The 12,346-nt window shown below is 34.8% G+C and overlaps 1 protein-coding gene across 1 annotated transcript; it reads right to left on the bottom strand.

The window, feature by feature from the left end:
- Nucleotides 1-11,213: 11,213 nt before the first annotated feature.
- On the bottom strand, nt 11,214-12,164 carry LOC101569069 (olfactory receptor 2AG1-like). Its single transcript, XM_004648197.1, has one exon. It carries the CDS (start codon nt 12,162-12,164, stop codon nt 11,214-11,216), a length of 951 nt encoding a protein of 316 aa, XP_004648254.1.
- Between the last annotated feature and the right edge of the window lie 182 nt (nt 12,165-12,346).

Raw genomic sequence — 12,346 nt, 5'->3', positions numbered from 1 at the left:
GAATATTGCAAAACCCAGCTATATGAAACAAATTCTACTGGATATGAAAAATCTAGTAACCAATAGCACATTCTAATCAGGTGGCTTTACTTTCCCATTATCTCAAAGAAATAGGTCAACTCAACACAAAATCAGCAAACACGTAGCAGAACTGATGTAAACCTTTGATCAAATGTGCTTCATGGACATTTACAGAGTATTCCACCTAACAACATCTGAATATACATTCTTTTCAGTGCAAATGGTCAGTTTTGGTCAGTTTTCTAAAATAGACCACATTCTACTCCATAGATCACACTTAAGTAAATTCAAGAAAATAGGATTTATCCCATGTATATTATCTGAACACAGTGCAATTAAATGCAAAATTAATGACAATTCAGGACATAAGAAAAGCTGTGCTGTGACATCATGTAGCTCAGTGGTGTCCCAAATTTTTTAATCAAACAGATTATGGGGCCACAGAGGAAAGTGATTGATGATGTATAATATGCTAAGGAGAATCATCTAAAGAGAAAAAATTGTCTTAGGTGTCACAGAGAGAAAATATATTAAGCAATGGCTGTGTCATATGCAGATGGCTGACACTGACAAAAGATCTACACCGTGCTGTACATGGTTTCAGGGTAAATCCTGAGGGAATGTGAATGACCTCATTATGAAAGCTATATTTTTGGTTATATAAGTCTTGCTTTAACTTTGCCTTTACCATCTAGCAGGAAAGTATAGCTACAAGGTATAAAAAGTAATGCGATATTAATATGCTGAGACATAAATTGTTCAAGTCAACAAGTTCTGACAATTGTGTTTTGCTGATAACCCAGTATTATTATGGACTATTGGGTTATTTTACTGAATTCAAGTACCTAAAACCTTTAGACTGGCTTCAAGTACGGAAAGGTCCTTTAAAGACTTCTTGAAATATATCTTCTCTAACTGCAATAGGACAATCATCTCTGACAAAACACAATGAAAAAGGGGATATGTTGGGACCCAAGAAGCTAGAATATCGATCAAATATGTGTAGGTGGGACTTGGCAAAGTGCCTAAAACAAACAAGGTACTTCACTCCTGAGATGAACATGCTGTCTGGTTAACTTTAGCTATCAGTTTCTAGAAAATTTAGTGTCATTCATTACTAACTTCACAAAAATGTAAATAAAGGACCATTTTTTTGTAAAAATGAAAATAAATATATATGCATACACAAGAGAGTTAGGATATATATCTGTTTTCTCTTAGTTCACTGAGAATAAATGTTGGTACTACTATTGTTTAGACAAGATATCATGTCTGCAACTTGTCCTTTGAACAACTCCTGCAAAGACAAAAATATGCAATATGTTAATCATTATAACCATCCTACTATCCTGTTTTGAAACTTTGTTTTCTTCCAGAACCGGGAATTGAACTCAGGCCTTTGTGCTTGCTAGGGAAGTGTTTATTCTACTGAGCTATCTCCCTGGTTCCTTGAAACTGTTTCATTGTTATTTTATCTTTGTTCTCATTAAAATTATTTAAAATTTTTAAAAAATTAAATTATAAAAAGAAGCTGCGAAAACCTAACATACTCAAGGAAATTAAGAAGCACCCTCATCAGAATTAAAGTTGTCAAAGATGAAATTAAAGAAGAAATTATACAATACCTATCAGCCAATGAAAACTCAAACATAACTTAAAGAATGTAGCATATACGAAGAAAGCAGTTCTCACAGGGAAACTTATGGTAGTGAAATAATACATTAGGAAAACAGAATGAGAACAAATAAATACCCTTCTGCTACACTTTAAGCTTCTACAAAAAGAACAGCAATCAAAACCCAAAGCCAAAGGAAGGCAGGAAAGTATAAAGATCAAAGCAGAAATTAATGCAATTGAGACAAAGACAATACAAAAATTAAATGATACAAAGGGCTGGTTCTTTTAAAAATTAAATGAAATTGATAAACCCCTAGGTCATCTCATGGAAAGATAGGAAAGAAAAAGAAACTCAAATTCAAGCAATAAGAAATGTAAAGGGTGAAAATACTACAGATGCTGTGAAAATTCTGACTATTGGTAGCTTTTATTAAGAATGAGTGCTCTCTCAAAATGGACACCATAGAAGAAATGAACAGCTTCCTATATTGGTTCAAGTTATCAAAATTGAATGAAGAAGATATGAAATTCTAAATAACTCAATATCAGCCAATGAAATCGAAAATGAAATAAACAATGTACCTACAAAGAAAAGCCCAGGTCTGAAGGATGCACAGCTGAATTCTACAGGAAAATTAGACAAAATTTAATTGCAATACTCCTCAAAACCTTCATTGAAATTGAAAAGGAAGTAATACTCCCCAAATCATTCCTGATGCACAAGTATTACAGTGCTACAAAATTGGACCAAAACTCAACCAAAAAAGAAATTTATGGGCCAATCTTTCTCATTAATATAGATGCAAAACTCCTCAATTAACTAGAAAATAGAATGCAGAAAATCATCAAGATGATCATATGCCACCACCAGGAAGTATTCATCACAGTGATGGAAGGATGGTTCAAAATACATAATTTATAAATGTAGTACAGTTTGTCAATGGAGCCAAAAACCACATGAATCTCACAATAGACATGGAAAAAGCTTTTGCCAAAGTGTACATACTCATTCTTGATCACTGTCCTACAAGAAAATGGGACCAGAAGGCCTACATCAAAACTTCATAAAAGCCATGTAGGACAAACCAAGAGCCAACATCATCCTAAATGGAAGAAACCTGAAAGCTTTTACTCTGAAATCATTTACAAAACATGGATGTTCACTATCATCAATCCTACTCAATATAGTTCTGGAAACATTAGCTAGAGCCATTAAACAAGAGATAGAAATGAAAGGAGCAAGAGTAAACAAAGAGGAAGTTATATTATAACTTTTAACAAAGAACATGATACTCTACATGGAAGACCATAATAGTTCACCAAGAGACTCTTAGAATTAATAAACAGATCAATAGTATATCAGGATACAAATGCAACACTGAAAAATCAATAGCATTCTTCAATATAGATAGCAAAATACACTGAGATAGAAATAAAAGAAGTAATACACTTTACAATAGCATCCCCCAAAATGAAATTCTTAGGAATAAATTCAATGAAGGAAGTAAAAGATCTATGCAATGAAAGTTAGAAAACTATGAAAAAAAAGTTAAAATACTCTGAGATCAAAGAGAATTTCAGAAAATGGAAAGATAGTCCTTGTACCTGGATTAGAAAAACCAACATTGTGAAAATAGCCACACTACCAAAACTTCTATACATATTCAATGCCATCCCTATTAAAATACCATCAACATATGTCACAGATCTAAAGAAAATATTCATAAAATTTATCTGGAATCAGAAAAGACCTAGGGAAAAAAAAAGAAAAGAAAAGACCTAGAATAGGAATGGCAGCCCTAGCCAACAAAGGCAAACCTGAAGGCATTATAATACCAGACTTGAAATTATACTACAAAATACCTTGATAAAATCAGCATGATAATAACAAAATAACAAACCTGAGGATCAATGGAACAAATTAGAAGATACAAATCCAAATACAAACACACTTAGCCTTCTTTTATTTGACAAAAGGGTGAAACATGTTCATTGGAATGTAGTGTCCACATTTACTGTCAATAGCAGCCCGAATTATAGGAATAACAGAGATTTTAGTAATTTGCCACCAATTGATGTGCACCCACAAGATTTGGAAGAATGCAAAAGCCAAGTTCTTTGTTCCCCTTTGTCTTATGTTGTTTTCCTGGTTGTTATGGTGATCGAGCTGGAATGTTCTGACCACTGGAGTAGAGATAGTAGAGCAAGTGTGTAGCTCAAGCATTGCGATTTATGGCTACATATAGGTATATTCTTTGACTCTACTTTAATTCATCTTGCCTCTTGCACTCTACTTTAATTCATCTTGCCTCTTGCCCTGTCTCTTAAATGTGTGTGAAGTTTTTACAAGATGGGGGAAGGAGTGAAGGACAAGCAAATTGAGGCAAGGCCAAATGGGGAAGTGGCTGAGCCCAGGTGTCTACTATCTAGCCACTTCAAGCATGGGTCAAACTAAGTTGATTTCTGCCTGAGTCTCTCCTACTTCAGAGGTGAATAGGACACTAATCAAGAATTCTTTTGGCTTAGCATGCCATTTCCTACAGGAATAAAGATAGCCTATTTAGTGAACAGTGCTGGAAAAACTGGCTTCCCACATGCTAAAAACCAAAACTACACTTTGGTTTATCCCCATGCACTAAACTAAAGTCAAAATGGATTAAAGATCTAAACATTAAAAGAGAAACAATAAAACTACTGAAAATGAAAATAGGAGGAAATATCGAAGGGGTAGAGAGTTCATGAACAAAAACCAAAATGCATGGGAAATACTTGAAAGAATCAACAACTGGGAACTGATTTTAATTGAGAACTTTCTGTGCTTCAGTTGAAATCACCAACAGAATGAAAAGACAACCTACACATTGAGAAAAAAAATCTTAACCAATAATCACTCAGACAAGGACTTCTATCTCGAATATATAAAAACTGAAAAGAAAAAGAAATTATTTCCCCCAAATTCAAAGACCCAATCTAAAAATGGGCCTCTGAGATGAATACACACTTCTCAGAGGAAGAAATACTAATGATAAATACATTAAAAACTATTCCACAGCACTGGTCATCTGAGAAATGAAATTAAAACAATATTGAGATACAATCTTACCTCAGAAAGAATGGCTGTCATAAAAAAAATCAACTAATAACAATGGCTGTGCGGAAAATGGCACCATTCCCAGCTATTGGTGAGAACATAGACTAATATAACAGTATGGAAATCAGTCTGGAGACACCTCCAAAAACTGATATTGAAAGTTCCATTCAACCTAGCCATTCATTCCTCTTTTGGGTATTTTTCCAAAAGAACTAAAAAATAACAGCACAGTGATATATGTGCAACCATGTTTAAAGCAGCAACTTGTCATAGCTATATGTTGGAAACAAGCAAAATTCCTATCAATTGAATACTGGTTTAAAAAGATATAGTATATACAATAGAGTTCCTCTCAGAATTAAAGAAAAACTGTAAGCCTTTTTAGTCAATGGATGCAACTAGAGGCTATACTCATGAGTGAAACAAATCAGACTCACACTATAAATATTGCATTGTCTCCCTAGTGTAAGAACCTGAAACAACAAATAGAATATAAAAGGAATGGTAGATGTAATAAAATAGAAAGAAACTTAAGGAGTAAACAATAAAGATGATAGAAAGGGAACAGAGACAGGAAGAAAAAGTAAAGTGGAAAATCATACAAGTATATGTTCAGGAAAACCTAAATGATTCCATTAGTTTTTTGAAAGTAGCATCTGCTCTTTAAAATTTTCACATTAATTAACTTTATATGCTATTATCTATGTTCTGAGCAACCACATTGAGGACATAAAAGTGCAATACAAAAACCATGGTCAAATACCTTTCATCTTGTACTTCTAAATGTATATTTCTAATGTCATATCAACTAGTATTCTGTCTTTATAATAAATTTTTAAAAATGTTAAATAAAACAGTACAAGGAAAGAATTAAAATTTACTGAAAGTATGCATTAATGTTAATTATTTGGGGGCCGGGGAGATGGCTCAGTGAAATAAGCCCTTCCCTGGCAAGCGCAAGGGCCTGAGTTCCATCCCTTGTTCCGCAAAAAAAAAAAAAAAAAAAAAAAGTTAAATAATTGGCCAATTTTGCATATCTATATCTGTTAATCTGAACAACAGATTTGATGATGAAAGTACTTAATATAACAACTATTGTTAAGTTTTTATTCTTGTTTTGAAACTCTACCATTTCTACTGTCTTATCACTCTGTTTTTTCTTTTTTTTTAAATTTATTTATTTATGTGTGTGTGTGTGTGTGTGTGTGTGTGTGTGTGGCCAGCTCAGCCCACCAGGGGGCAGGGCTGGCTGGCATGTGGTGCTGGGGATTGAACTGCGGTCCCTGTGCTTTGCTAAGCTTGTTCTAAGTAGGTGCTTTAGACCACTGAGCCATTTCACCAGCCCACTCTGTTTTTTCTTTACTTCTGTTATTTGCTTTCATCCTTTAAAGTAAAATAAAATTTTAAAACTGAATTGTGAAATTATATGTGCATGCAGTCATATTATCCATGGTCCTTTAAAATGTAGAGAATGGAATTAAATATATTTATGAAGAATGGAGCAGAAAAAGAAGCTAGAACTGAGGACACAGATAGCTCATTGCCTAATGGAACACACACTGTATGAAGGAGGTAGAATAAATTAACAGAACATTCAAGAATTTTTTGAAAATATTTTAAGAGAATGATAACTTTTTTCATGTCAAGATAAACTAGAAATTAATTTTAAAGGTTGAATATTAACAATAAAATGAATAAATGTTATATAAATTTATAAATTTTATCTAAGTAAACAAAGAAAATGATATCCAAATTTTGCAAACAATTAAAAGAAAACACAAATGTTGTCACTATGAAATAATATAACTTTTTGTCTATTGAAAAATCTCTGTCATAAAACTGGATGTTGTGGTACACACCTGTAGCATGAGTGCCTAAAAGCTATGGAAGGAGGGTTGCTAGTTTGAGTAAAGCCTACATGAATGAGTAAAAACTTTTATGAAACTGTGAATGTTTTAGAGATCCAGCTCAGAGGAATGGAGAAACAATTGCATCATAAATATATTAAAATGCAAATAGGTAGTTAAAAAAGAAGCCATTAGCTTAACTATATTATTCAACACAGCTATAAACTCGATTGTGTTGTTGCAAAGAATTTCAATAAGAAAAATATAAACATCATGCAAATTAATGTAATAGATTTAAATGGTATATTTAAGAAATTGATAGCCACTTTTTACATGTAAAACTTAATGAAAGTGCTTAATATTTTAAAGAAATCTGTAGCCCTTAATATAAATACTGTCAATTTAATTTTCACTTTGATATACATTCAAAAATATAGCATCCCCAACCTTTATATCCACACTGATAAGAATTTTTGTAGGGGCAAAAATTTCAGTCACATGGAGCCATTTCTGCAGCTGTGGGAATGTCAGGCATTACTTCAGACTCCTGCTGGCATATGGGAAACAAAGAAGAATTTGTTAGAATCAGAAAGAAGCATCTGGACCTGCTGACACCTGAAGTGATGATGATATGGTACTTCTTACTTACTATACTAAATGGGCAGGTCCTGGAAAGCTTCTAGAAGTTAAAGGTTTTAGAAAAACCCATGAAAATTAAAGAGTAAGAATTGAAAAGTCAAAACTGGACTGTGAGCATTTCAAAGCCTACCTGGAAATCTTGAATGATGGCAGTGGAAGAGAGGACAGGTTGGACACAGTCATCTCTTAATTATGTGAAACTGAAGCCCCTTCTTTCGGACAAACTAAAAAAAAAAAAATTAAATGTTTTTTTTTTCCTCCCAATTCTCATAGTAGATCTTGCTGAAAGCAGCAAGCAGAACCCATGCTACAGCCTGATACAGAGCTGCCATGAAATTTCCTCTAGCAGATTAATGTGTTTGCTGCAAAATCTAAGGACATGAGTCTAATGTAGGCAGATATTTTTTGACATAGCTAACATACATTGTCTTGAGTTCAGCTGACAATTGAGTTTTTATTCCCTGAATCTACTCTTTATTGGCCTATTCTTTACTGTCTGCATTCTGGTCTTTATTGCTCTGATCAGAACCTCCCATCAAGGTCACCTGACAGTATATAGGAGTTTCTCTGTATCTGAAACCTCCAAGTCTTTCTAGCTTCCTCCCAAAATCAGTTCCAAAGAATTCTAAATCATATAGTCAAGCAGTAACGGCAACAACACCACTCCTGGAATCAATATATGTGTCAGGCTTTCTAGAGGAAGAGCTTCAATATAAAAATATAGGTAGAATAGTACAAGGGATTTATTAGGTAGCTCAAAGGATCATAGGGAGAAGAATCTCAGTGTTTATATATCACAGTTTGCAGAATCCAAAATGTTCATCGCCTCACTAGAGAACTGTAGGTTCTTATAGCAGTCAAGGGATAATACCCTGGAAGTCGCCATTGTGAGTCTGTGCCAGAAATACAAAGCGTGCATTGAAAGGTTGCAGACTAAGGTAGAAGTAATGGTAACAGAACTGGAGATCAATGTCCAAAGACAATAGTAAAGACTGAAGTTCCTCAAAAAAAAAAGATATTTCTTTTCATTCCTTTTTTATTCTGCCCAGCTACAAGGCCATTAACTGATGCCACATCCAATGGTGGATCGCATTACCCCTCATGGGTTTCTTGTCCTCATTTTAGGAGTACAAAGAGTGAATGTTGGAATTTTCCAATCTGGTTTTTAAATAGTTTTTAAATAATTCAGTCCCATATATCTTTAGCATTTAGTCTCTGACATCTTACCAAGCTCTAGGAAACCACCGATATACTTATAGCCTCTACACTTAACTTTTCCATACGTTTATAGAAACAGAATCATGCATCAGCATCAGCCAAGATTTTATTAGAGAATAACACAAAATATACAAATGCATAAGAAATTATGAGATTGGCTTAAGATAGTCCGCCAGAGTTGAATGAGGAACTGTGTATAGGGTGTCTGTACACTAAAGCCCAAAGGATTTAGTCCAAAGTCTGGAGTTCACTGCATTGTTCCATGCAAGTCTGTATCAGGAGGCTGATGGACTGATGATGGAAATCAGCTGAAGAGTTAGTACTTGAACCCAGGAGGCAAAATCCAAGCCGAAGATGAGAATTTGAGTGGGTTTACAGAATAGAATGCTGTCTTGCTTTCCTCATTCCCCTCTTACATCATCCAGGTAATGAGCCACATGAGGGTTTGTTCACTACAGCTTATGGTGTAGAATGGCTCAGCTGATTTATTTAACGTCTCAAGTCAACACAATCAATCAACCAACTGCATACAATATGTAGTCTTTTATATCTACAATAGTGTTTGTTGCTTTTCTTGTATCTGAGACAGCATTTTTCCAAATAGCTCAAAATATAATAGCAATAATAATAAAATTTTCAGAATTATTTAATCATTGGAGAGTTACAATTTATATAGTCATAATTATATGCCAAATAGTACTCCACCAAGTCTAACTTAATCTTCATAACAATAGTTGGAAACAGGTCTTTTATTATTGTCAACTTATATATTATAACACTGCAGACTTAAGTCAGTATTTCTCTGTAGCATGCTGACATTTATGCAAACATGTGGGCTGACTGAATTCTAATTTTTAAACTCTGACAATTGATTCATACTGTTATATATTCCCACCAATACAGGAAAAATATCTCTATGTAAAAATGGCTCTAATCTCTATGTACATCACAAGTCAGCAAAATGTGTGCATGCATTATAAAAACCAAATGAAATTCATCTAATATTCTAGGATTAAGAGATTTTAAAAACATTTTGCCTATTTATAGTATATTGACTTTAATTAATATAAAAGTCATCAGTTTTTAACTGATACACAAATGGTACAAGTTATATTTATTAATGAGATACAATACAATGATTTAGTACATTCATGTAGCATAATATTTTCATCAGTTTGACCATATTGATCTCCTCAACATTCATCATTCCTTCACAGAAGAGTCTCTTAAAATCCTTTCTTTGTTTTGAAATCTATATGCATGTATTTTGTTCCCTATGATCACTCTACTGTACAATAGCCCACCAGAGATCTGGCTCCTGTCTACCGATAGCTCAGTATCCTATTCAGATTCCTCAGTCCCTCTCCTGATACCCCAAATTGCTTCCATTATCCTTCTTTTATTTTCCACTCTTATAGCATAAAACTGAAAAATGACTTCCTTTACTGCTAAGAAGTAATCAGTTAGAATATTAAATTATGTTTGAAAAACAGAAAATCTATTAGCTAATTTCTAGTATGCACAATATTCCTAAAAAACACATCACACATAATCAATATGTTATTTTCGAGCTTCAAAAGGGAACTCCAGCCTTTTTATATGTATTTAGTTCTAAAGAGCATTTAAAATAAAATAATACTTACACAGAATATGTACATTCCCAAGAAAGTGAAGTACATTCTGCCCTCAATTAAAATTAATCCCTTTCTACTGATACATAAATACATTAAAATGCTACATATTTCTGCTGTACTATAAGTTGTTATTGTATGTGTATAAATTGTATATGTTTAAGTCAGATACAAGTGGCCAGTTCAGCAGACTAGGGCCCCTATAGTCTAGTAAATGGACAGAATTTTGATCCCTGGCACCACATGCCATACCAGCCCTGCCCCTGGGAAAGCTGAGCTGGCCACCATGACTTGGGTCAGATGGAATATGCCTATAATCTGAACACTGGGGATTTAGAAAATAGGAGAATGACTCTGACTATGAGCTGTGGAATGAGACCCTGTAACAAACAAATATATCAAAGAAAAAAGAAACAGATACAGTTGACAAAGATATAAAGGCTTAATAATTATTTAAACATTTCCAGACAGGTTTAGAAAAATGTAAAAGCAACTGAGTGGTTCTATTGACTTTAATTATTTTACCATGCCCTTCCTAATGTTGTCCCAATTTGAAATTGAGATTTTCATAATTGTCTTATTATTCAAACTTAAACCACTAGAAATTATTCCCATTGAAATATACACACAAATACACATACAAGCACACACATACACACACACTGGCACATATATAATAGAAATACTTCCAGAGAAGTGAAGAGATCACATGCTGAAAAATAAATAAACTACCATTAACTGAGACACTAGGCAAAACTGTCTGTGTATTAGTTCATCTAAAAGTTTTACATGTCTCGAGATTCCTTTTCAAAAGGCAGCTAAGCCTTTCCTAGGCCATATGCTTCAACTATTTTCCCAGGTTATAATTTGGTCCAGTATTGTCTAAAACCTGTAGAGTCACTTGTGATAACACCAGAAGCTCTCTGTGAAGTAATATTATCTACAGAAATAGTAATATTTAAAGACAGTGAATATTAATGTTAAAATAGTATGACCCATGCCTTATAAAATGTAAAGAGAAGTTGACATTTAATGTATCTGTACTTCTATAATAAAAGACACATTCTCTACCATATTCATTTTGCTATGACTTTTGGACTCATAGGATAAATCTTTTAAGATTGAACAGGAATTCATTTTTGAGATCTACTAGAGAGTTTGGTTTACTTGAACCATACATTTTCCCAAGACCCTCCTCAGAGCCCCCAAGACCTCCTTATTCCTCAGGCTGTAAATGAGAGGGTTCAAGGCTGGGGTGAAAATTGTGTAGAAGGCGGAGGTGATATTGTCTTGTTCGGGATTGTGGAAGGAACTGGGTAGGACATATATTATAGTAGCTGCCCCATAATACATACCTACCACAGTCAGATGGGAGGAGCAGGTAAGAAGTGCTTTCTTCCTCCCCTCCTTTGAGGGCATATGGAGCACAGTGAAAAGAATTAATGTGTAGGAGGCAACAATGGCAACAAGAGGGGGAATCAGTAAGCCCGCACCCATTGCATAAACCATGAGTTCATATATGGAGGTGTCTGCACAGGCAAGCTTCAGCAAAGGAAAAATTTCACAGAATAAGTGTCTGACCTTGCGGGATTTGCAGAAGGGATAGTGCATGGTATAGATGGTGTAGCCGAGAGCACTCAGGAATGCTGGGATCCACGATGAGGCCACCATCAACCAGCAGGCTCTTGGACTCATGAAAACCATATAGTTCAGAGGATGACAAATGGCCACATACCTGTCATATGCCATGAAGGCCAGTAGAAGGTCCTCTGCACTACCGAGGAACAGCTCTGAGAACATCTGTAGGGCACAGCCTCCAAAAGATATTCTATTTTCTTTCTGTGGATACTCCATGAGGGCCTTTGGAGTGACAACCGATGTAAGTAAAAGATCCATGAGTGAGAGCTGCCCAAGCATGAGATACATGGGCACATGGAGTCGCACATCCATTGTGATGAGCAGGAGGAGCAGGCCATTGCTGATCATGCCCAACATGTACAGGGCTGCGAGTGTGGCACGGAGCAGTTCAGGAGAGCCACTGTCACTCAGAAGCCCCACCAAGATGAAGCCACTTCCTAAGGTAGAGTTCCAGGGCTCCATTTCCGGTGGTTTCGATAGTTGGCTAAAATCAGATGTACTGTCAGTAGATATTGCTAAAACAGAAGCTCATTTTGTAACATCAGAAGCTCCTCACAGGACCCAGGGGGATGGTTCAGTGTTTTAAACACCTGCCTGGCAATTTCAGAGTACTGACTTCAATCCCTACCAAAAAAAAAAAAAAA

This window comes from Octodon degus, unplaced genomic scaffold (genome assembly GCF_000260255.1).
Source record: "Octodon degus isolate 3935 unplaced genomic scaffold, OctDeg1.0 scaffold00359, whole genome shotgun sequence".
Classification (NCBI taxonomy): Eukaryota; Metazoa; Chordata; class Mammalia; order Rodentia; family Octodontidae; genus Octodon; species Octodon degus.
This window is presented reverse-complemented; position numbering and strand designations above follow the sequence as displayed.